Source organism: Orbicella franksi, chromosome 15 (genome assembly GCF_964199315.1).
Source record: "Orbicella franksi chromosome 15, jaOrbFran1.1, whole genome shotgun sequence".
NCBI classification, from domain to species: Eukaryota; Metazoa; Cnidaria; class Anthozoa; order Scleractinia; family Merulinidae; genus Orbicella; species Orbicella franksi.
In genome coordinates, this window is record NC_138159.1 from 5,332,201 (window position 1) to 5,358,254 (window position 26,054).

The window sequence follows — 26,054 nt, forward strand, 5'->3', positions numbered from 1 at the left end:
GGCTTCATTGTAAAGCAGGTTTTTATCATTTCTCTTATTCTAGTAGTTATTTACAATATTAAATTAGTTAGGTAGTTAGATTTATTTAAATTAAATATTGCATAGTCCTGAAGGAAATATCTTGTCTAAATAAAGATTTTACCTTACCTTACCTATAGTCCTGTGTAGTTGTGTGTAGTGCAGTAGAAGAATGTATAGTGCTGTATAAGGATGTAGCGTACTGTATAGTCCTCTACAATGCAGTATAGGAGTGTATAGGGGTGTACACTTTATGCTATTACATGTAGTCTCCCCTCGACCCTCACCAGATGTTTTTTAGTATTCTCCGTTTTCCGAAAGCTGAAAAACCTCAATGAAGGGCAGGCTGCATATTACAAAAGCGCCTGGTCGCTAAGTCCCATCATGGCTGCCAAGTAGGAGAGAACGTCCCAAAATCGTTTACAAAGCAAAGCTATCTTCTTTGCTACAGTTTCGTATGCCTGAACCATAATGGGCTCTTCGAAAAAGCACAAGGAAAAGGATAAGGATAGAGACAGGGAGAGGAGGCGAGAAAAAGAACGTAAACATCGAGATAAAGACAGGGAGCGTGACAGGGATTCAGAGAAGGAGAAGAGCTCTAGGCGAAGAGAAGAACGAAGCAGAGAGAAGCGGGGCCATGGATCAGAAGAAGACGTCGCTAGAGTTGACAAGAAAAAGGCTAAAAGAGAAGATTACGATGACCTCTACGAATACGCTGTGGAAGAATCGGCTCGTGATGATCACGAAAGTAGTAAGTTGAAATAGCTTGTAATTAAGTTTATTACAAAGTCCTCCGTACGTATGTTGGGATTACGGTCAGATCGTTCCACAATATTGTCAGATCGTTCCACTTATAAAAATTTAACATTACTTCACGATGAAAATGTAAAGAAATCAGCCCAACCTAATGCTTCATTAGTTGGAAGAACGAGTTGATGTAACAAGAACCATACTTCGCTGATGAGCATGGCTGGTTCAGGAAAAGAGAAGCTGCAAACTGCACATTAGAGAGTTGTTAGCTTTTTTCATATATTTAATTATTTATATGTAGAAATTGTAGGCCATGATCTGCCACAGCCCAAACAAGAGGGTGGAGAAATGTCACTGAGTATCGAGGAGACCAAGTAAGCTACATGTAATTTTTGGAAGTGCAGTGCAATCTGACAAAGTGTGACACCATTAACAATTTGCTTGATGCTTAAAGTCAGGGTTTTTCTTTGGTTAACTCTCACACTTTTGCCTTGAGACTAATTGTTCAGTCAATATTTTATATCCCTAAAAGATACAGCGATAATTTTATCAGCAGCCATATGCTCCCCTCCCCACTAAACTCAAGTTGCACCCACAAAATGAGATTCTGTTACCTTGTAGCGCTTCATTTCAAAATTTCTGATTATCACCTATGTCAATTTTATGCAAAATCTCTCTCCAATCTACACCGTTAATCACTCACCTACATATACTTGCCTACTAAAAGGTCCTGTACATGTAGGAAACTCATGCGAATTCATTTTGCTATTTTGCTATTTATGGTGTATTGTATGGTTACTTAAATTTCAGTAAATTGAGGATCAAACTTGGACTTAAACCTCTTGAAGTTCCTGATTCAACAGAGGATAAAGGTGAGAAATTGGCTAACAGTTGGCTGGCAGACGGTTGACAGATGACCGACAGTTGACTGACAGATGACCAACAGATAGCAAACAGGGTTTTTTGGGAGCTGTTTTTCATAATTACCAAGGGGGTTTACACTCTAAAATATGAGAAACCATTTTGTGTACCGTAACTTGAATTGTAATATTTTTGAATGCCAATAGACAAGTATACCCCAGAATGATTTTGTTGTGTTGTCACAAACCACATTGTTCTGTTTGCAGAACAACAGTATTATTTTAATGAATGAATGTTTTCAACTGTAGGATGGTATTAATTTCATCTCACAAAAACAAATGATCAATAACAAATGCTTTTTTGTATGCCAGCACAAAATGGTCTCATACTGGTATCGTTGTATAACATGATCAACCATTCAACCTAAAGCTATATGCTCAATAACTTTCATTTGAATGGTCACACAACCACCTTGAACACCATAATAAACAGTACCAGATGAAGGCACTGCTCAATAGCTTTTATTTGAATGGTCACACACTAGGGTTTCATCTGCAGACTTAAAAGTTAGAACCACCTTGTACAGTATAACATAAAGGACCATTTGAGAGTACCTTGTGTTTATACCTGGTTCCACTTTTCAACAGCAAACTCAACTTCTCTCAAAGAAGATGTCCATGCCCCTCCAATCAACATGTCAGACGAGAAAGAAACTGAAAAGGTATAATTGTAGTACTTATTAACCCTACACAACTTGACCTTAAATAAGTTGAATATTAGATGAGATCAGGATGAGGTAAAATGGAAAAGATGAGTTCATTTAATTAGCTATCAATTTTAAGGGACCAGAATTGCATCACCATTGACTGACAAACACACTTTTCACTTGACAATAGGGACCTTCAGATTGAACTTCAAGTACGAGATTCAGTACAAGTATGATTTTTGAGTTTCAAACTAGTGACATTTTCCGGGGCCCCACTCTTCATGTTTTCTTTTTGGTTTTAAGAAGAGAAGGCATGCCGCTCATCGGATGAAATGGGTATATGACATAATAGTGTAAATACTTGAAGTCATACTTATACTCGATCTTACAGTGTATACTCATACTCAAATCTTAAGTCCCCTTATGCCTTTAGGTTAAGTTGTCAAAATGTCACATCACTATCCTTAGCAGTCACTTGTTAAAGAAAATCAATAATATACACATCAATGGGGCAAGTTTTCAATCTTTCAGTATAGCAAGTTTATTAAACTTAAACTGGACAATGAGGTGTTGGTCAAGCAATAGCATTTATTATACATGGTGTTTCAAAGATATGGTGTCTTGTGTTTTTGGTTATTTTGAGAATTTGCTTTCAGTTCAAGAGGAAACTAGAAGAAATGAGGGAAAAAAGAAGAATAAACAAAAAACTGGGGTAAGTTTAAATTCCTTGAGTTTAAAAACAGAGCTTGGAAGAATCAGCACTTTTCATTAAAGACATGCATGCCGTGACACCAACCCAAGGTCTTTATTAAGGGTACAGACAGATGTATCCTATGAAATATACAGTACCGCTCAAAAGTAAGTTACCACCTCTCGTCTCATTTCTCGCGAGACGAGTCTCGTTTCTCTCGAGACGTTTCTCGTTTCTCGCGAGCCGCGTCTCGTTTCTCTCGAGAATCACTGAAGCGTTTAGTATGGCATATATTATGCGTAAGAAACCAGTTACAGGTAACGATTGCCACTCTGCAGTTCATTGTCAAATCGATGGGACCGTCCAACATAAAATATGCATCGATCGTTTGCTCGATTCATATCGAACATCGAACATAACTACAAGTAGAGTTACATGCGTTTCAATTCGTGCGATCAAGGGGGCAAAGAGTTGATTTTGCAAATCTTGCTCACTCTGAATGATTCAGTTACCTACATTTGCTCGCTCAAACAAACATTTAATTTTGCGTAGGAGAAAAACGTTCCGGCTTTCGGCATGCGCCAGCTAGTCAATTGTGAATGGGAGTCATGAAAGCATCACGGAAATTCTTGAAAAAATGATACCTCCGGTTCTATTTGGCATAAATCGTTCATTCAAACGCTGAAATAAGATATCTTTGAAGACAGGAGTTTTTATCAAGGTTTCTGAGATGCGCCGTTTACATTACATGTAGTTTTAAATTTTTCTGCCAGCGCGAGTTTTGTCTAGCAGCACGCGTCGACAAGTCGACAACATAATGAACTTTTATTGTTCTCCGAAACGTCAAGGCAAACACTAAAAATATATTTCCAGTTCTATTTGGCATAAATCGTTTATTCAAACGGCAAAATACTATATCTTTGAAGACAGGAGTTTCTAATAATGTTTATGTGATGCGACGTTTACATTAACTCAATGTTTTTGCAAGGGAAAGTTCTGTCTAGCAGCAGTCGATTTAATACGCAAATGAAGTTTGTTTTGCAAAGCGTCGCGGCAAAAACATCGCTGGTTCTATTTGATATAAATCGTTTTTTTTCCAATGGCACAATACACTCTCTTTAACAGATAGAATTTTTGTTGCTCGACAACGAAGATCTCAAGCGGTATGTGAATAAACATTTTATATATCGGTCGATACAGCGGTCTAGGCCTGCCATAAGATACATGATCCAACTTCTGAACACTGAAACGCACTTTTATTACCACATTTGTACATAACTATTATTAACATTGGCCAGCTAGTCTAAAGGCTGGTTTCCATATGATCGTAGACGGTCGCAGACGATCGCGGATCGCAAATCGCAGATCGCAGACGATCGCAAAGGGAGTTGTTTCCATATAATCGCAGGCGATCGCAAGCGATCGCAGAGCCGACTGTTGAATACATTTTGGACAGCGGAACTGTCAAAATTACACGGGTGTTGTGCTGACGTTAAATCGCAGCAAACAATATGGCGGACGTCGAGGAGGAAATTTTGCTGCAAACAAATTTATTTCTTCTTTTAGTCAACCTATTTTGAAATTCCCTTGGCACTGCATCTCGCCCCGATCCAGAAGGTAGCGTTTTCAATCGCTTCAGATAACGACCATACGCAGTTCTTATGTTGTGGAATTTGACCTCCGCCTCAGCCACCAATAAATTAAATTTCTCCCCAATTTTTTCCCAGCAGTTAGCCTTTTCGTTTTTGTCTTTGAAATCTTTACTGTTACAGTGGTAAACCCACTGATATCGCGCAACTTCCTCCATAAATTTCTCGTTACTGACGTTACCTTGTTCAACGCCAGCCATGTTTACAACAAATAAGCGGTTGCTTTGTTGCAAAGAAGCGTTGAATCATGGGTCGGAATTCAAAATATTATGGGATACGTTTCGATCGCAGATCGCAGAAGATAGAACATGGTTCTATCTTCTGCGATCGTCTGCGATCGTCTGCGATCACGATTGCAGGATCGCAGACGATCGCAGAAGTGTGTTTCCCTATGATCACTGACGATCGCAGAACTTTTTGCGATCTGCGATCCGCGATCCACGATCATCTGCGATCATATGGAAACCAGCCTTAAGAGTTGTGATCTTTTCTAAATTACATTCATGACAACGGAAACTTTTCTCTTCGAACGGCAATACTGTACTCGAGCGTGCTTAAATCCGCGAAACTATGTTGTTGTCTCTCAATCTTTCATATATGAACTTGAACACGTGAGAATCTCCGATTTTAAGACTGATGAATTCATTTTCGCACAAACTGGCCTGTTTCGCACAAACTGGCCGTTAGGGTTCAATCTGAGAAAGCGGATTTTAGCACACTCAAACATATGAATTAATTACTGTAACATTAAAAATAGAGCTTATTTAATCTCGTCGTTCCCGGCCATCACGCTTTTTCCTTCGCAAAAATTTGTCGATAGCAATAATACATTTCCTCCACACTAAGTCCTGTTGTGCTGGGGTACATGGATACAGTTTTAGAACATACTTTTTTACAATATCTATTTTCACAGCATTCAGCTGCCCCTTTCCCCGAGTCCCAGTACAGTTACAGTTAATTAACTCCTCCGGCTTAAAGATAATGCTTAAAAACTTAGCGGCGAAATTTCCCACACTACAACTTGAACGCTTCAAAAGTAAAGCCTCCCCCATAAATATTTTATCCTCCTCCCCCAACGACTGTTCCCGTGAAACATTACCAATTTCCTTATCACCCTCTTCCAAAGCGCTTGCCCGTTCCATAACATTTGAAATGTCCCCTAAAATTCGATTTCCTCCACTTCCCCGTGAAACAATATTTTCCGTGGATCCCTGACTGAACCTTCCCATAACATTTGAAATATCCTGCAAACTTCCCTGTGAAACAATATCATTTTCCTTGTATCCCTCCCCCAAACTGCATGATTCTCCCATAACAATTGAAATGTCACTTCTACCTCCCAATATGTCCTCAGTAACAAAATTTGAAGTTCTCCAATCCCTCTCCTCTGGGACACTTGATGCCCTATCCCTCCCTACTGAAACATTTGACCCCCCGTCCCTCCCTACTGAAACACTTGATGCCCTGTCCTTCTCTTCTGAAACACTTGATGCCCCATCCTTCCCTATTGAAACATTTGACCCCCTGTCCCTCCCTACTGAAACACTCGATGCAGCACTTGTTGCCCTATCCCTCCCTGCTGAAACGTTTGACCCCCTGTCCCTCCCTACTGAAACACTCGATGCCCTGTCCCTCTCTTCTGAAACACTTGTTGCCCTATCCCTCCCTGCTGAAATGTTTGACTCCCCGTCCCTCCCCACTGAAGCACTTGATGCCCTGTCTCTCCCTTCCGAAACGTTTGACTCTCCCTCCATATTTGGCATAGGCCTAAACCCCGATTAACGTCATTACGTACATGTGTACCTACAAACCCTCCCCTCATTACATCAGCCATAATGTTAAAAAATGCTTTCTGGTTTTCAATAATTATATCTAGTTTTTCATGTATAGAAACGTCTTCTCTCTTTTCGAGAAGGTCATCAAGGAAGCTCAACTGGTCCTGATATAATCGTCTTGGCTTTGTAGGCGGCTTTGGCATTGAAGATGCAAGCATTTCTGGTGAGGCGGGAGGTGCAGACTCTTGAGGTTCATCTTATAAAAGACAAATGAAAAAGAAAATAATAGGTACAGGGAATAAGAGACCTGTCTGGCTATTTATCACAGTTTCAATGTTCTTATTGAAAAGGTTAGAAAAAAATAAGTGAACAAGATAAGTAACCATTCAAGATTGTTGGATTTAACATCTGACATCTCAACTCGCTTAATTATCTGATGTCAAATGACATCATTTGACATACAGTAAACACCCGCATATAAGAACACATGGATTAAGAACATCAGGCTGAAATTTGGCAAATAAAGCACCACTTTTATAAGAACAATATCAGCCTGGAAAAAAAAATAATGTTCTTATAAAATGGGAAGGGTGTCAGATTTGCAGATGTACAGTGGACCTCTACTTTAGGCATTTCAATGGTGGGGCAGCATATGGATCTGCCACAGAACTATACATACACCCTTCTTGTTACTGTTTTGTTACATTACTGATTACAGTAGACCTATTTGAACATTAGGTTTTTAATTATTGTTCCATCAATTTATGTAATTGTCCAAAAACATGATTAAAATTTCTAGCAACATTTTTTATGCTGTACAGCACTGAATTTAAAAAAATTTAAGAACATCCTGAGGCTGATTTTTCACTAAGCATCCGATAAATAAGAACACAATCAGTCTGACCTCTGAAATTGTGTGTTCTTATATGCGGGTGTTTACTGTATCAACTCGCTTAATTATCAATGTTTTTGTAAGCGTTTCCGACTGTTCTACATTAGCCGGTTCTTCAGTCAGAAGTACCTGACATTCATCCTATCAAAATCAGTAAAATAGAACTATAAGAAAAAAAGGACCGGGAAGCTTCTCTAAAAGTGAACATTTCAAATTTTGTTAACAAGGTTGTTGACTTTGAAAACTTCAGGTTATACCACATGTAAGCGCTGCCGCAAAACGTTTGCAATCTCAATAGAAGATACAATATATACACATTTCATTGTGGATCTTAGTGGAGCGATACCAAACCATCCAAGCATTGACATCTCAACTTGCTTAATTATCAATGTTTACTTTGTCAAGTTACCTTGTTGCCGGCATCCTTCTCCCCACTCACATTGTTGTTAGTGTCACACAATGCGGGTAGCACGGTTTCGGACTTTTCTTTCTCTGGCTCTGCAGGTGCTACCGTCAGAAGTACCTGACATTCATCCTATCAAACCCAATAAAATAGAAATATAAGAAAACAAAAATGACTAGGAAGCTACTCTAAATCTGTTATTCGTGAATAGTTACATTGTTAACTTCAAAACTCTTCGGGCTATGCTATGCTATCTCCCTAGAAAATGTTGACTCTAAAAACCACTGAAATTTCAAGTTACCTTCTTTCCTCCATTTTTCTTTTTCCCAGTATCCTTCTTCCCAGCCCCTCTCTTCGTCATATTCACATCCTTTTCCTGAAGTGAAGAAATAAAGTATTGTTGACCTGGCATTACATACAGGTAAAAACTTATTCTGTGATGTCAATTAGTAGTTGGACATGAATTGCTTGTAACTTCATCATTCCAATTACCTTACTATCTATTGCATTTGGCCCACTAAAAAATAATTCTGTCAGCCTCCTAATGGTCCTGTGGTAAAAATCGATATCTCTTCGCCCCAAAACTGTGAAACCAGTCCTTACTGTATAGGCAATAATTTAAGGCAAAATTTATATAAAGAATGTTGTACACGCCCGAAAAACCTGAACGTTCCAATTACGGTCACTTCGCCCCAACCAAAAGTCAGTTCGCAGTTAATCGAAATATCTTTGTTTGATTACGCGCGTTGTTTAGCATTCACTTGTAGCACTTTTTTTAGCACTTACATAGCACCAAAGTCAAACAAAGTCCGTTGATCAAACTTAGAAAACCATTCACAGCTCTACGCGCTGTCCTCGAAACCTTTTTTATTGAGTTTAAATGTATTTAATTTATTGCGCGTGTAGTTACACAAAACTTCTTCTAATGAAGACTGTATTGTTTTTTTGCCACACATACCCACGCGTAAAGTGTGAACTTATGTTAATTCAAGGTGAGACTTTTTTTTCGGCACAACGCTTTAACCCTTCAAAGACTTGTTTATTTGAAAATTCGGACCTCAACCATTTGTGTCATCTTAAAAGATTCTAGATTGCCGAACTCAATCGAACTGATTTCGATTTCCTAACGTTCGATTGACTATGACCGGTGTTACCAAGTGCAAGCGAACGCGGCGCTGCTGTGTTGACTTAATGATCGCAATCGCGGCTTTAACTTCCAACACGTAGATCGGGTGACAAAACTCCACATGTTTCATGAACACTACATTTTGATTATCAACTGTATGAATCATGTTTAGGGTTGCGAACAAACTTTTTTTTTAAGATCTATACAAACAAGAGAATTAATACAAGTGTAAAACATATTTGTAAACAGAGTGACTAACTTGCTGACGATTCACATACCTTCAACTTTTATTGCGCATGTATTTACAAAAACTAAATGTTAAGCCAGTCTGGCTGGAATAAAAAAAGGTTTGGTCGATGTATATGAAACAATACTGGACGCTTGAGAATTTATAATACACACATGGTACACGCATTGCTTATGAGAATGAAAATCGTGTCTACAGCGCTAATCGATACGATACGATACAGACGTCTTATTAACAAAACAGGTTTTGAATACCGACGAATGCGTAGCATTGGTACTTCCAGTGCACTCGCGAGAAACGAGACTTGTCTCGTTTCTCTCGAGACTTGTCTCGTTTCTCTCGAGACAAGTCTCGTTTCTCTCGAGACGAGTCTTGCGAGAAACGAGACGCATCTCGCGAGACGGTGGTAACTTACTTTTGAGCGGTACTGTAATATACACCTGATTGGAGAGAGAAATTTAGAGAAATTTTCTTGTCCCTCTCTTACAACACTGACGTCAGAGTATTATAACATGGATGTCCAGCAAACTGAATTTAAATCTGTTCTTTCAAAGCAAAGTAAAAAGCCTCGGTGCAGGAGATAGTGATGGTGATGACGATAGTGCCATGTCATGGGTTAACAAGAGCAGAAAAACAGAAAGAGAAAAGGCTCTGGCCGAGAAACGAGTAAGTTTGCTAAACCACCCACATACACATGTGTATGCTGGCCAGTAGAAATGGTAGATTCAAATAATATACTGATTATTCCATGGTGCACCAGAAGATTCAATATAAAATTGCGATTACATGTTTGGCTGTATATTTACTTTCGTGGCTCACACTTTTAGTTGCTGTGTTTTATATGGTTTATGATATTAATGTGGATTACAAACTGACATAAATATTATCAAGGGTGCAAAAACCTAACAGGCCAACAGGAACACTGTGGCCAAACATTGCAGGCTAGCCAGAAAAGCCAGGGTCATACCGCAACTTCTAAAGAGACCAAGGCATATGCAGATTGCCACCCTGTAACACTCTGGACAGCTAGTTGGAATCATCCAGATATCAAAAACATTTATTTTTTTTATGACTGATATAATACCTAGCTATGGTTGGTTCAGTTTTTTCTATGTTATAGCCAAATTTACTCAAGGTATACTGACTAATTACTAGTTAATATTGAGGTTGATACAAACATGCACATTAATCATCTACATGTACAGGCCCAGCTATTAGCAGAAATGGATGAGGAGTTTGGAATTAGTAATTTAGTGGAAGAAGAATTTGGCTCTCTCTCAAGACCACGGCAACCAGTAAGGAATTTGATGAAAATAACACCGTGCATTTTCTATATTACCCTACTCTCTAAAAGTCATTTAATTTGAACTTTCCACCATCTCAACCAAAAGGCATTTCTCTTAGATTTGAGTGTACATGTACACCTGTACCTTTTAGTCACTTCAAAAATTTTCCTGTTCTCTCACTATCTTAAGAAGTTTGTTTTTTTCCAATTTTAATCTAAGCCTAATATCCATTGCTTACAATTGATATCTTTCTGTTCACTGTATGTTCATCAGTCAGTTATTTAGTATAGCTACATGTAAAAAGAAAAATATTTCCATTGTTACATACTACACTGTCCCATCTTAGTTTGTAGACAACATTAATAAGCATTCACTTGGTGATTTTTATTCAAAATAATTATTCAAGCTGTCTCCAGTGTTCTTGAGTAATTTGTCATGTTAAAGTAAAGATTATCAAAACGTTGTTGTGTTTCAACATTCATGGATGAGTTTTTACTTTTCCAAATGAAATATATCTCTTTGTTAAGAAGTCTGCACCACTGACAATAATCAAGAGTTTTGCCCTTTAGAGTGACTCTCAGACAAACATGTGTTCAGTACAGGATGGTGATATTTTCTTGTTTTCTTTGAACAGCTGATGTCTAATAACTATATGTCTCAACTGATGTAACTCTCTTCATAGGCCCACTCAAGTCAGGACCTCAGGGGCATAAAAGTTGAACATTCATTGGAACATTTTACGGTATGTTAGAGCTGTTCAATCAATCAATCTTTTATTGTGTACTACAGAATTTGAAAATTTACATCAGTATTATATTGCATAATTATATGACTATGGAGAAGAAAAAAATATGTGCATGGTAACCAGAGTAGCCATTGGCTTTTGAGCTGGTTACCATCATGTTAAAGTACAGCTGTAGATACAGAGAACAAAAATTTAAGTGTATACGTACAGTTATAAAGTTAATTACCAACTGGATAGAGCTCCAGATTAAGACAGATTCCACTCAAAGTTTGAGCAATAAGTTCAAAAATTATTTACTAATAATCTACTCATAGCACAGTAACTTTTTGAATACTATTTAAAGCATCTCGCTGTAATTCATTTCTCTAGGTGACCCCGCAATTAAATCCCCAAGCATTCTCGAGAAATTTAATGTCAAACCTTGTAAGGTAGCTTAATGCATGTGTTATTGTGTTTTCAACTAACGCGCAACGTCTGCCTTTATTGAAATATGGATAACTTCAAGTTCAATGTTCACTTGTGGGGTCAGCTTGAGAGCTTAAGTCTGGATAACATCTTCTTACCTTTATTCAATTAATATTACCATGCAATGAGGTTTTTTTGGTACCTTTATTTTTGGCATTATTGCTCAAATGTTCTGTGGAAATCATCTTAAGTGGTCCAGGTTCAAGCTCTGTTTGATTTCCTTTCTAAGACACTTTTCCCTCATGGTACCACTGAATGCTTAGTGAACCTATAATTACAGTATTTTACATCAGATATTAAAAATAATAAAATTAACTTTACATTTCTTTGTGTTTTTCAGGAGGGCACTTCAGTGATCATGACTTTAAAAGATGCCTGTAAGTTGGTTTAATTTTTACAATTTGGAAATATTTGTAATGACCACTTTCTCAGCTTCCATGCCACTTACATTGAATTTCCCTTGATATATTTGTCTGTTTTAGCTGTCCTAGATGAGGATGAACAAACTTTAATAAATGTAAATATTGTGGATAAAGAAAAGGTAAGATATGTTTCAAATGTTGTAAATATTTCATTGAATAGTTTAATTCCAGATTCATTCTTGCCATCAGGCCACAGTAGAGTTGAAAACAGTTCTTGTTATGTTGAAGTTCCACCCCTCCATAACAATTGCCATTTATTTTTTAGAATGGTAGTGTTAATGAATACTTACTGAATTCGTACTTTAATCTGAAAAATACTGGGGGATAAACCCTCAGATGAACAAACTCCTGAAAACTTTTCTGCCTTTGACATTTTCATGGGTCTAACATTTTCACATTACGAATATTTTTTATATTATGTACACATATCTCTTGGTATACTTTATGCAAGCAAATTAGTGAAATTTTAAGTAATTCATGTTGAGTAAGGCTTATGATTTCAAATGGTCAACCATGTGACTGAGTGTTCTAGGATACATGTAATTTATAGTAATTTGTAAACTAAAACTTTATTTCATTGGAGTTGAAACTCCAAGCTACTTCTACTAATAAAACGAAGCTGCTCTTTACTGTTACATGGTTAGCACTGATTGACTAATCTAGCTTCTTGAGTCCCTTGAACTGGTCTTGACCTTAAATCTTTTCTCTTTTTCATCAGGGAAACAAAAACATTGAGCTAAGAAAGCGAAAACCAGATTACCGGCCTTATGAGGAAGCTGAAACGGATGAATATGGCATGGCAAGTATTAATACTGTGTTCGTCACTTACATTCTACTCTTCGCAAGCAAACTGTACAATGGTCTATATAAAATGGTTATATATGATGGTTCGTATATAATGGTCTATGTTTGCTGTAAAATTCTGATATTAAGTAGTCCGGGGTGTAAAATTTGACCAAGAGGCTCCTTCAATGGGCTTACTGTCATTTTCAAAGGAGGAAAGGAGCTTATTATCAGACGGCATTTTGCATTTCAAAAATTTGTGATAATCCATATGAGAGTTTTTGGGTCATGTAGGAATGCTGCATAATAGAACTTTGTAAATGTGACATGGAATGCACTACAGGTTATCTATGCAGTATTCAAATTCACCTCACAGTTTTTGAGCATACTGATAACGACATGAAATACTGTTAAAAACAAGCTATGTACATGTGAAGAGGTAATGGAAAGTCTAGTTATCTTTTTCTTGCTTCTTGCTTTCGAGTCTAAATACACTCATAGGGTTATAGGAGTAGGACGGTCATTATTGGTGGGTGCTTTGCATTTGTAATTGGGGGGGGGGGGGAGAGTGGAGCTTGGGTGAGGGGGGGCTTGCATTGGAAGAAGGGATGCTTGAGATGGGGGATAGGAAATTTATGGTACTTCTGGAGGATGAACAATCCCATTTGATCATCAGTCATGTTTGTCTGTGATCACAGAGGCACAAAACAGTGTTTATGATGCTCAAAACATTCAGTTCGACTATTTGCTGTAGCTACATGTAGGCTAGAACTAGACGTGGTTTTTGCTAGCTACAGGTATATGGTAACTTGTGCAAGCTCATGACTTCATATTGTACATTATTCAAGGTCAAACCAAGAGGACTTTTGCAAAAGTACGATGAAGAAATTGATGGAGAGCAAAAAAAATCTTTTGTTCTTGGTAAGGAAATATAATTTGATCAGTTGGTAGAGTGCCAGTCTGCTGTGTGGGAGGTCGAGGGTTCGATCCCCAGACCGGACCAACACTCAAAGTCTTAAAATAACTGAGGAGAATGTGCTACCTTTGTACATGTAATTACATCTGCAAATGGTTAGATGTTCAAGTCTTCTTGGATAAGGACTATAAACCGTAGGCCCCTTCTCCAGCATCTTCAGTGTTACATGGCTAGCAGGGGACGTTAAAGAACCCACACACTTATCAAAACGAGTATGGCATGTAGTTCCCGGTGTTGTGGTCTAGCCTTGTCTCAGGGGTTGTGCTTTGCATAGGATAAACCTCACGCACCTTTCCCCCTTGGACAGAATTGTCCAAGAACAATGACTATGACTATGACTATGATTATGACACATGTTTGTAAATAATAATCCAATTCTTGTAACTAAAAGTTTGATGCTTGAATTTTACACTGTAAAAAGTTGCCTCTCTCTTGGGTTGATGACAACATGACCCTAACCCCACTTTAGAAACTAGCTCTTTTCATGAAATCAAAATTAATGTCCAATTAATTTTTTCATCTGATTTGCTATCAGGTTCTGGTGGAAAATATGACACAACCAAAGAAGATGAAGTGAAAAAGGTACATTTGCAAGAATTAGTTTCCTTTGGACTGCATATTAAGTTTAATTTTGATGTCAAGATTAATTCAAAATAATAATAATAATGATAATAATAATAATAATAAAAATAATAATCTTTTTCTAGCGCATGACATCAAAAATCTCAATGCTCTTACAAAAAATAGTAAAATAATATAACTGGTAGATCTGTTTGTTGAATAAATTATTTTTTGCTGTTTTTTCCTAAACAGATACAAGCCAAGCTAAAAGCCCAGATGGTATGAGAAAACAATACTCATTATTATATGGCAAGGTTGTCTGGAGGCTAATCAGAGCATTCTGATTGGTTCTCTCTTGGCTGGGATTTGGCCATACCAACCATTTCCATGGAAACAGTCATAAGCCGTATATATTTTTTGGTTTTCTAGTGCCATGGAATAATTTTTGATTCATATCCTGGCATGCTTGATCTGTACTTGACAATATTGGCCTTCAGTCGTTTTTCTACGGACCTCGCTGCGCACGGTCAGTCCTGCCACGACCTCTGGCCAATGTTCCAAAGTACTGTCCTCACGCTGGGTTAGTAAGGGGTTAATATTAATATTCTTATATTTTTGGGTTCATAACCACCATTTTTCTAAAATGGTGGCTTTGAACCCAAGATATGATGTTTCATTTGAAAGGGTTCGTCTGGGGAATTTCATAAACTACACCAACAAACCTAAAGGAACTCAGTGGTTTGATTGAAACGTGACCAAAAGTGAATTAACGCCTCGAGCACTAAATTGAATCATTAAACTTCTTGATCCCATTATACTATAGATACTAAGATAAAGTTAATCTCATTTTTCAGGTATCACTGGAAATGGCAAAACCTCAGTTGGCTGTCGAGTACTATACTCAGGAAGAAATGGTAACAATTGCTTTATGATGACATTCCAAATAAATAACAAGTTTTGTACCATGCCATAGAAAATACAGCCAATCAGAATACAGGAGAGCCATTGTATATTCTTCGGTATTACATCCAACCTTCCCATCATGCGCCGCGCGTATGGCACATTCACTACGTTGGCCACTGTATTTTCTATGGCATGATATGAAATAGTTATACAACGCTCTCTCGTGGTATACCATGAAACATCCCACTTGTCACTTGTATTTTCTTGGTATACACACTCGCCTAAATGCTCGTTTGTGTATCGAGAAAACTCGAGTGACCCGGGCAATATTCCACGGTATACCACTCAAAGTTGAACAAACACGTTGCATAGCTTTTATTTATTAGTTATATTTTACCTAACACTGTTGTCTTCATCTCCACTTGGACAGGTAAAATTTAAGAAACCAAAGAAGAGGAGAAAAATTAAGAAGCGAGAAACTCTAAAGGTAAATGTTAGTGAATTACTTTATGTGTTGATGTTCAGTTTTTATACGGGTGGAGCTGACTGGAGCATCGTGGAAAAATAAGCCTCATATTTTCAACTCCCTTCTTAATCTCCTCTATTCTCAAATCAAGATCCCAGTATAGCTGTTTACATGTAAATGAAGAAGTCAAAAAATTAATCAAATCGTGGCAGTTTTTCAAGGCGTTAATGGGTTAAACTTGAGATGTTCAACTAGCTTAGTCATAGTTTCTTTCAATGTTACAGGTTATTGATAGAAACCAACCTCTCACACACTTGCACTGTATATGTTTCCATAGCCTAATCATGGTGATTCTTTGTAGGCTGGCGATCTTGACGTGTTACCAGGACAAACAGATCTAAACAGTGATAGAGGGTCAAGGTAGGTTACTTTGCATTCACCAAAGAAAGCTCTTTCTGCCCGCTTATCGCAGGTTAAACGTTTTCCCGCGCTTTTTCACTGGTTAGATTCTTTTCCCGCGCTTTTCACCGGTTGCATTCTTTTCCCGCCCTTTTTCACCGGTTACATTCTTTTCCCGCCCTTTTTCACCGGTTACATTCTTTTCCCGCCCTTTTTCACCGGTCACATTTTTTTCCCGCGCTTTTTCACTGTGTACAGACTTCACATATATGCACGGTGCTGTGTCGAGTTGCCAATCCGGGGCGTCTCCCATGTAAAAAGGACGGGGGTGCTTTTAGGGGTCAAAACAGCAGGAGCTGTTTTGGTACCTTTTAGGGTATTGAGCCGAAAAAAAATGACAGAAGGTAATGTGTTATGTAAGAACTGGTACCTCTTAGAGGAGAAAAAAAATTTCAAGCCACGCCCGCAAAACAGGATCTTGGTACCTTTTCCGGGTTCTTTTCAAAATTTCCGACGAACACCCCTGTCCTTTTTGTATGGGAGCCCCCCGGGGTTGCCAGTTACGCGTTTCCCGCGCTTTCCCCGAATTAACTGTTTTTCCGCGTTTACCACTTGTTACATTGTTTTTTGTTTTTTGAGTTTTGATTGGCTTATTGCACTCTTAGTTGCTATGGTGATTAACTGTTTGATTTGTTTTTGGTTTGGTTTTAAGTTAGTTATAAGAAAACTGTTCTAATGCTGGTTTGACCGTATACTATCGTTCTCTTCTAACAGGAGTGTCAAGTCGATCCTGAAGAATGCGCCAAAGAGACAAGACAGAGAAGAAGATGACCACATGATGGAGCTCGATCCACTGGAACCCGACGACGAAGGTGTGCTATCAATTCAATTGTCCTTTAAAATTCTCTTTTAATCTATCTTTCCCGCAATTTTTGGCGTAAACAGGGCGACATTCCTCGTTCTCCTCGAAAATTTTCGGTTCAAGGCTTCGCTATCTTCGGAAATGTTAAGAAACGTTCGCGAACGTTGATTATCTTCGGAAAATCTTTGGTTTTGGTTCGTTAAGGTTCGGCAAACACTGGGCATTTGAAAATAAATCGGGGATTTCGCAAAAACTTTCGTGTAATTTTTAAGTCTGCATTTTGCCAGGGTGATGTTGCAAAATGTTACCTGTGTTAGTAAAGATAAGCTGGTCTCTCGCAGCTTCAAGGGACATTTGACGGTCATTTGCTAACACTTCTTCCTGCTCTTTTTCAGAAGTCTTAATGGCTGATACAGATAACAGCTCGATAGTTGAAGAAGATGAGGCACAACTCGAACTGCAGCTAGCATTACAGCGGTAAATGCTAATTTTTTTTTTCTTTTTTTTTTTTTTTTGAATCCCTGAACAAAAACTAACTTAAGCTAAATGCATTTGAGTTTCTTTCTTACTGTTTGTACTATTTCTTTTGCCATGTTTAAGGCCCAGTTGTACAAAGTACTGAAAACTGGTTTGTGTGATCTTACGAATCGCTGTCACATATAATAGAGTGGCGATGTTGAATATAACAAATTTTTTCCCACCCCACCTCAGGTCTCGTCGACTGAAGCAGAAGAAATCAACAACCGGTGCAGAAAAGGTATGTATCATTCAGAAAAGACATGCTTTCTCGGAAATAATCGATGAACATGCTTTGACGCTACAAAGCCACACAGATATTTCTTTAAAGGAGCTCTGTTAATGTCTTTTTCTTTTGCCAAGTACAAAATCACCTTTGAATCGAATGAGAGCTCAGAATGATAGTTTTAATAAGGTGGAAAAACATAATAGAAGTGACATGATGCCACAGGAACAAGGCCGGTTTAAGATTGGCAAGGATTAAGAAGGATTTTGAACGACGAACTTCAATATGTTTCGCTAAGCTTCAGTTCGCGTCGTGATGTAGCTTCTTTGTGGTCCTTTTTTGGGAAAGGCTCTATTGAATCAGATTAAATGTACAATCCGACTGATTGTGGTGTAATTTCCAGGTTGCGGAGGTTCTAGCCACTGTGATAAAGAAAGAAAAGGAAGATGAGACTGAAAAGAAAGGTGAGTCCAGATTCAGCCGGCTCTGTCCAAGACAAACACTGTCCATACTAGCACCAACTGTTTTTCTTGTCGAGGTGTCCGTCTTACTCAGAAGTGATAGTCGGCGCATCCTGGCACTAGTTATTCTGAGTAACAGCGGTCAAAGGTTTTCTTCTCTTTTTAAGCGACCGTTTGTCGGTTTAGATATTAATATCAGCTAACACGACCTGCATATTAGCAGTGAAGCCAGTAACAAACGCTGTGCGTGAAGTCTTCACTTCATTACACAGCAAATGTTTCACGTGTTTAAACCAAACTTGGGATATGACTATTGTCTGGTTTCAATACGAGGATTGCTTCCCAAAATCGTATTAACAGTTAACTGTTGTCTTTCCGTTGACTATTCTAAAGTGTCTGTTGACCACTTCAGAGATAATAGATTTGCAATGATGATAAATGAAACAGAGAGTTCGACCCTTAGTTGGAGAACTCGAATTTCTTTTTCCAAGTATGCCAGTATCACTGACAGAAAAACAAAAATGTTCTTCTCGATAGATGATGTTTCTCTATTTCAGATTCCATCATCTTAAACTCGACTTCTGAGTTTTGTCGCACGCTTGGGGAGCTACCAACATTAAGTGAGTTTAGTTTTTATTTTTATTTGCATATTTTGTGTGTGTGTGTGTGTGTTTGCCGTGAAAGTTTATAGTTTACGAAGATTTTCATTGTCTAAAGGAACTGATGAGTTGTTGCTTAACGAGAGACAAAGTTACCTTCAAAATTGACTCAAACCTTGAAATAATACTAAACCAAGTCAAGAAAAAAACAGCAAAGAGATAACTGTATAACAATTACAAACAAGGATGGTTAGGATTGAGAAAGATTGAGGAGGATTACGAACGGTGAACATTTTAAGTTTGTTTTTTTCGTAGATGTACCTGGTGAACAGGTGGAGGAAGAAGAAGATGACGATAACGAGGTATAACAAGTGCAGTTATCCATTTGTGAACGGTTCCTCTTTTTCCGTTGTTCTTTCTTATATTACAGCAACAATTTGATGAAATGGGCGGCACTTCCCTTGCTTTGTAACGAGGTGTGTACACGAGTCACAACGTCAGCGAGAACTTCGGCAAATTGCGAGTTGCGTTGGTTTACTCACTTTCTGGTCTGAAAAGTACTCAATACTAAGTCGTATTTCTTCTTTTCATAACCTTTCGCTTTAATTTGAGATTTAAAGAAGCGTTTTTACTGGTCAAAGCTCAAATTAAACAGCCGCTTTTCGTGTTTCTTGTGTAAAATGTGAACGTGTTCTCACGTTTAACACGAAATGCGCAATGTTTCCCGCGGTTTTCTTTCAGTGCACGTCTTGATCACGTGCAGGTCGCAGTGCACTGCAAATATCACGTGATGTGTTTTCCTCCAATCAAGACAACGATTTAACCAAGACTGGGAGTTTATAGCATCTCTTCCATACTTGTTCTTATTTGTTACTGGTCTTTTACTTTGCAGTGGCGTATGGATGTCGAGAGAGATGAAGAAGCTGAACCGCAGGGAGGTTGGGAATGGGTCAAAACACAAGAAGAGAAGATGAAAAAAGAGCGAGAAGAGGTCTGTATTTGAATACGTGGCTGTTAATGCCTGACAACAACAATTGAGTTGTCTTTGGTTCTAATTCTTTTTTTCTTCGAGCTCTGAGTTATTTCTAAAATTCACGCCATGTATATGCATACAGAGATTTTGTATTTTTTTGTCATTTTTTTTGCTTCAAGTTCTAAAGTTTACCAATGCGTGAGTTTTGTAAAACAAAATTGAGAAAACTCCTCTCTAAACAGAATGAGCGAAATGACAAGATGACTAGTAAATATCTTAACGGTTTGAGGCGCGGTGACCTAGTGACTGAACGTTTGACTCTGGATTGAGCGGTCTGGGTTCGAGCCCTGGCTGAGGTCATTGTGTTGTGTTCTTGGGCAAGACACTTAAGGGGATATGATACCCTAAAATATGGCGATGTTTATGAAAAATTCAATTTCTTGGACTTAAAACCCTTGAGGACTTGTCAAAAAGACTCTGAAACGATCTTGTCGAATTTTCTTCGAGATGAGTGTGAAATTTAAGGAAAGTACACAGTGGTATAAGTTTTTTCACGTAGCAACGGCCATAGCAACGACTGTTTGCTATACGAACGTGACCAAAAATATAGTTTAGTTTTAACAAATATGAACGCAACTACTTAGAAAAAACTTTAAAGACATGAACAACTCGATTGGTATGATTAGTTGTGAAAAGCTTTGCCATCACAGGCTCATTCACTTCCCTTATGAAAAGGAATATTCCCCACAACTGCGGTAACTTTTTACAAAATAGAACAACCATTGCACCCCCTCCCCCGAGATCCAATCTGCACCCCACCCCCGCTATTTTTGGCTCGTTAAATGCTTAATACTTCGTGTAAGAAACTTAAAGTGAATTTTTTTCAAAAGTTTACTTTTGTAGCGACTGACTTCGCGCCAACATTTCTACTTTGCAAGATTTTTAAGTAGAATTCCCGAAACTTGGGCTCATCAAAGACCAATAGTGTCGTGATGTTATAAACCAAAAAAATTGTAACATTTTAACGTCTGTCACGTGACATGAGATGATTTGTCCATTGGGTGTGGTAAAAATAAGGTTATTTCCAAATAAAGCCTGTAAAAAGCACTGAAAGTGAGAGTTAACTGTCAAAACTTAGGTTCATTGCACAGATCAAAACAGAAACTTACACGATATGCTTATTTGACAATCAAATCTTGTTCTGTAAAAGAGCAGGAAGTGTTGGCGTCAATACTGTAAAACACTACCTCAAAAGGCTGTGGCTGGTTTCCATAGCAACCATTTTGAGTAAAACTCTAGAAATTTAATTTCTCTTCTTGAGTGCAATAGCACACAATTGATCTTTCTGCATCATATTTAAACAAACTTTTTGGTCCATTTGAGGGTACCATACCACCTTAACTCTCACAGTGCCTCTCTCCACCCAGGTAGATTAATAGGTATCGGCACTTTGTTGCTGGCGGCTACAATACAACAGTTAACTATTTTTTATTTTGTTTATTACCTCGTTCCTTATTTTATTTTACATGTTTTAAAGGAGACGGAAAATAACATTCTCGATGCCGAACCTTTGGTTGGAAAAGGAGTTGGTGCTGCTCTGTTTCTTGCGTCAAAGAAAGGTAATAAACTCGTCATGTTTTAATCCTTCCTGCGCTAAGCTTGAATTATTAATTCTCCAAACTGTTAACCATACATTTCTTTGAACTTAGTTGTGAGAATTTGGCGTTGCGTCATGACGGTATATTGATTACCTTTCAGGGTTACTGGAGCAAACTTCTAAAGCAAAGATTGAAGGAAAAGCGCTTTCATTTCTTCCCTCTGTTGGCGTTGTAGATGAAGAAAAGATGCGGTAAGACCAGTTTCTTATTAATGTATTTTATGTATTTGGAGATTAGCTATAAAAATGGCCCAGTTTGGGGGAGCAATTTCATTTTTTCGGCGATTTGTTGTTAACCACCCGAATAGTTTCCGACTGGTATTAACCAATGAGAAAACACCACGAACTTTCCGAGACTTTCGACATCGGCTCGGCTTGTCGCTGTCAGTATATATGTGACTCAGTTACCGCCAGCTCAGACAGTGTTTCAGGGGCGCAATTCCAACCAAAAAATTTCTTACTTTATGAGTAATAATAGCAATCGTTTATTGAACGCTGATGAATTTTTTTTTTTCACTTGTTCGTTAAAGAGAGGAAGAACGGGAACGTGGTGGAAGGCCATCCAGGTAAAGCGTTTGTCATTGTGATGCAAATAAGGAATGATATGATCTGTAAAAATAACCGTGTGTGTTAATTTATGTGCCTTTGCTAATAGTAGGAATGATAGCCTACTGGTGAGACGGTCTGTTACGTCACAGTACCCCCCCCCCCCCCAAACTCTCGGGTGACCTATACTGACAAATTGGTGGTGTGGGGAGGGGGGGGGGAGAGAGATGCTTGTCGTGGATTAGCATTCCATTAGGGACTGTAACAACGCTTCTAGTTGTTCAGGCTAGAGACACCTTATACTGCCTTATACTGTGTGTATTCGCCAACAAAAGAAGGGAAGAACCCGTACACACATTGTTTAATTTTTATGAAGATCTTTGTTGTGTTGAAGACCAACAGCAAGTTCTTTTTTCTTTCCTCTTTTTAAGGGATATTGACAGAGATCGTGATCGAGACCGTGATAGAGACAGGTAAGTTAAGTTTATTCCTTGATCACCATTCGACTCTCCTTAACCGTAACCATACATTTCTGTAATGTCAAGTCTGAGAATTTCGTGTTTCATCAGGACTGTATCACTTAGTTGATGAATTTCTTTATTCTCACCACTTGTCTGCTTGATCATGTATTGATATTATAAGGAGAAATTAGATTTTGAACAACGATTCCTTGTTATTTTTTCAGATACGGCAGCGGAGCATCAAAGAGCAAGCAAGAGTACAAACCGGACATAAAGCTGGAATATTTTGATGATAATGGCCGCGCTCTCACTCCTAAAGAGGTGAGATAAGGACTGATTTTCATTCTTTGTTTAGCGCAGTTTCTAATGATCTCCGAAAAGAACGGGTTTTTTTTTATTTGAGCGTTTGCGCAGCGTAGTACTGTACTAAATTCGTGTGGCATGCTTTGACCAATAGGAGCCAAGTTGTTGACTTGTTAACCAATCATTTGCAAAACTGGAATTAACTTTCCCGGGCTTGCCGCCGGTTTCAAATTTTTCCCGCGTTTGCCGATGGTTACATGCTTTGCTAAGCACTTTTCCCGCGCTTTTCACCAGTTACGCGTTTTCAGTTGCACTGTGCCCACGCTTGCCACTGGTTTCAAATTTTCCCGCACTTGGCGCTAGTTACGAGATTTCTCGTGCTCGTTACTGGTTACATAAATAATAGCCTGCATTTGCTGCGAATTTGTCCGCGGACACCTGTCCGGGAAGCGAGCAGTTTTCCGAGAGCGTAGCACGAGTAAGACTGTGAGTTTTGAGGAACAGATAATGTCCAATGACAAATATCCGAGGAAATGTTTGCGCCAAATGGAGGCTATTTTGTCTATTTTCCTTCAAATATTTTCGCAAAACGCAGGATGTTTGTATCGGCCCTAGGTTAAGCTATGGCATATTCAGTCACGTGACGCGTTTAAACCAATCGCGCGAGAGCGAAAATACTTGATGGATTATAAATTTTTTATTCGAATTCTTCTATTGGTCTTATTGGGTCATTGCGCAATGAACAATGGTCACTAGAGGGGGTTATTCGCAAACGTGGATTAGGATACAGGCCGAAGGCCGACTTGACGAGCTACCCTACGGAGTTGACCTGGAAAGGCCTCTGGGACACAGGTGTACATATTACAGCTAGTAATCCATCAAATATTTTCGCTCGCATGCGATTGGTCTAAACGCATCATGTGACTGAATATGCCCCAGCTAAACTGGGGAATATCTGAGTGATATTTCCCAGTTTTCCAAACTACGCGTGTTGCGAAAAATATTTGAAGGGTAATAAACATAGTAGCCTCCATTTGGCGCGATATTTGTCCTTGGGCATCATCTGTTCCTCGAAGCGAACAGCTTTCCGGTAGCGAAGCTCAAGGAAAACTGTTCGCTTCTCGGAACAAATGACATCCAAGGACAAATATCTGAGAATATTTTCGCGCCAAAAGGAGACTATTGCTTATAGATTCACAGATCTTCTATCCTCTTTTGTTGGAACCTTTTGCTAGAGCGGAATTTTCTTTTTCTTGTCACAGGCGTTTCGTTACATGTCACACAAGTTTCACGGTAAAGCGTCCGGCAAGATGAAGTCAGAAAAACGAAACAAGAAACACCAGGAAGAGATGGTAAGTTATTAAGTATGATAGGTCACTGTATCAGCGCAGAACCTTCTAGTTTTACCAAGAAATGCAACTGCCATCTCATCATTCCTTGCTGTCGATTAACAACGATGAGGAATGGGGCATGGCCTGGTTCCTAAGGTTTGGCATAAATTAAGAGTGGTTTTTGTTGCAAGGGCATTCTTTTTCGGTTATGAGTAATACCGGAGCACACTTCCCAGGCCCCGTCCACGTTATATCAGAGAAATTTGAAAACACAGCTTTATTTCTACCTTTAAACCTACCGTCCACACTAATCCGTCACGAAAACGGAGCTTTTCGAAAACGCTCTTCAAACTGGAGGAATTTAAAAATGCCGGCTTTGCGTTTTCGTGCGGACGGAAACGAAGCTTTTCAAAACCAATGGAGTCACGATAATCATTTGATTTCCCTGATCAAGTTTTCCTCGAACAAACGTTTGATTCGTTTTCAGAGTGAAAACACCGTTTTCAAATTTCTCCGGCGTAGTGTGGACGGAAAACATTTGATGCCTTTTCAAAGTGAAAACACCGGTTTCAAATTTCTCCGGTTTAGTGCGGACGGGGCCTCACTCTCTACGCACTTTTGACTGACTCTAGTTTCTTTCTCTACAGGCGCTTCAAAAGATGAACTCCGGTGACACACCACTCAACACCGCTGCACTTCTTATTGAGAAACAGAAAACTGCCCAGTCGCCATTCGTTATTCTTAGCGGAGGAGGACAAACATTCTCCACTGGGTGGGTGTCAGTTGCTTTGGTTTCCTCGCCCAATCTGATTTAACACTTTTGACGTCACGCATGATCTCGCTAGCCTGTTGTTTTCCGAAGTTATTGACGGGGTGCCTTCAATAATGGGGCGGTCTCAAAATCGGCGACACTCCACCAACTCCTCAACGTATTTTGCCTTACAAACCAATTTACATTTTATGTGTCGTTGGCGAATTCTGAGTACGAACAGAGCATTTCCAGGTACTTTTCCAAGTACATCTTGTACAAAATTACCTTTTAAAGGAAACCTGAAAATAATAGTTTACTAAGGTAGAAGAACACCAAAGAGATAATAATAAGCCATAAACGAACAAGGATGGTTAAGGATTGAGAAGATTAACACGGATTACAAACTACGAACTACAAAAATTTATGCTAAGCTTTTCAGGACGCCCAAACTATGACGTATAAGTCCTTTAAATAAGAAACTTAATGTTGATGTTTTGTACTGTGCAATCTTGATGAAATTGTTTTGTAGTTACTAGAGATGCAAGCTGTTATTTACGGAACGAAAAGCTATAGACACTCGGAAAAAGGAATCATCTCTGTACTTATTGAATTTCTATTTCCTTCTTTTCAGCACCACAATTTCCAAGCGAAAGTAAGAATTCCTGCTTCAACGCTCGTTCCGCGTTTCCGAAATGATACCGGAAGTCAGGTGAACTCCTTATAAAGAGTACTTCAAAGACAAGATATACCCTCAAGATCGAGGATATTACGTAATCCGCGTCTGGCGTGTTGGCACTGCGCGCGTGTTGTGTTTGCACCGCGCGTGTCTTGAACCTTTGAAGCTTTTTATGACTCAGATAGGAAAGAAGGAAAGATCGATCTCCGCTTACTTCATGTTTGTAATTAGGCGAAGTCTTGGTCAGCGAATCATCCTCATCATTTTAATATTTGTTTAAAATGTAGTAGTCGTGACTGAATTAAATAATAACTTTAAAGATGTTTTTGTTATTTTTCGTTGTCGTCCTTTCAACTAAGACCATAACGTTTACAGTAGTCCCGAATTTCCGATAAGGTGCGTCGCAGCAAAGCAAATTTTCTTCCTTGTAACTTTACACTAGATAACAATTATTGAAATACAAAAAAAAAAAAAACCACACATGATAAGGCACGTGGCGCTGTAAGTGATTGATGACTTTCGTGTCGGTTAAGGGGAACACAACTATTTTCGAACCAGCTTGTCGGAC

General features: G+C 38.7%; 2 protein-coding genes across 3 annotated transcripts in view; one reads left to right on the plus strand and one right to left on the minus strand.

The window, feature by feature from the left end:
- Nucleotides 1–26,054, minus strand: part of LOC145469724 (mitogen-activated protein kinase kinase kinase 2-like) — a 147,933-nt gene that overhangs the window by 55,360 nt on the left and 66,519 nt on the right. The gene's annotated exons all lie outside the window — the stretch shown is intronic.
- On the plus strand, nt 380–25,805 carry LOC145469704 (U4/U6.U5 tri-snRNP-associated protein 1-like). 2 transcript variants are annotated; one of them, XM_081453483.1, is made up of 32 exons: nt 380–769; nt 1,070–1,142; nt 1,579–1,640; nt 2,277–2,350; nt 2,992–3,047; nt 9,673–9,784; nt 10,324–10,413; nt 11,087–11,146; nt 11,955–11,991; nt 12,097–12,155; nt 12,755–12,835; nt 13,668–13,740; nt 14,331–14,377; nt 14,609–14,635; nt 15,211–15,270; nt 15,690–15,746; nt 16,087–16,145; nt 16,899–16,996; nt 17,382–17,463; nt 17,698–17,743; nt 18,132–18,192; nt 18,747–18,809; nt 19,104–19,150; nt 19,681–19,779; nt 21,299–21,380; nt 21,520–21,610; nt 21,949–21,984; nt 22,396–22,437; nt 22,650–22,746; nt 23,991–24,080; nt 24,707–24,831; nt 25,442–25,805. In XM_081453483.1, the coding sequence occupies exons 1-32, from the start codon at nt 490–492 to the stop codon at nt 25,464–25,466; spliced, it is 2,391 nt and encodes a 796-aa protein (XP_081309609.1). In that variant the 5' UTR covers nt 380–489; the 3' UTR covers nt 25,467–25,805. The 2 variants fall into 2 exon arrangements, with proteins under 2 accessions (XP_081309609.1, XP_081309610.1); XM_081453484.1 differs by having other exon boundaries at nt 1,079–1,142; nt 25,442–25,802.

Bases quoted from the DNA above. Each gene is read 5' to 3' on its own strand.
- LOC145469704 (XM_081453483.1), top strand. From the start codon at position 490: ATGGGCTCTTCGAAAAAGCACAAGGAAAAGGATAAGGATAGAGACAGG. The intron at 2,351-2,991 runs GTATAATTGTAG...ATTTGCTTTCAG, and splicing joins ACGAGAAAGAAACTGAAAAG to TTCAAGAGGAAACTAGAAGA. The intron at 3,048-9,672 runs GTAAGTTTAAAT...GTTCTTTCAAAG, and splicing joins AGAATAAACAAAAAACTGGG to CAAAGTAAAAAGCCTCGGTG.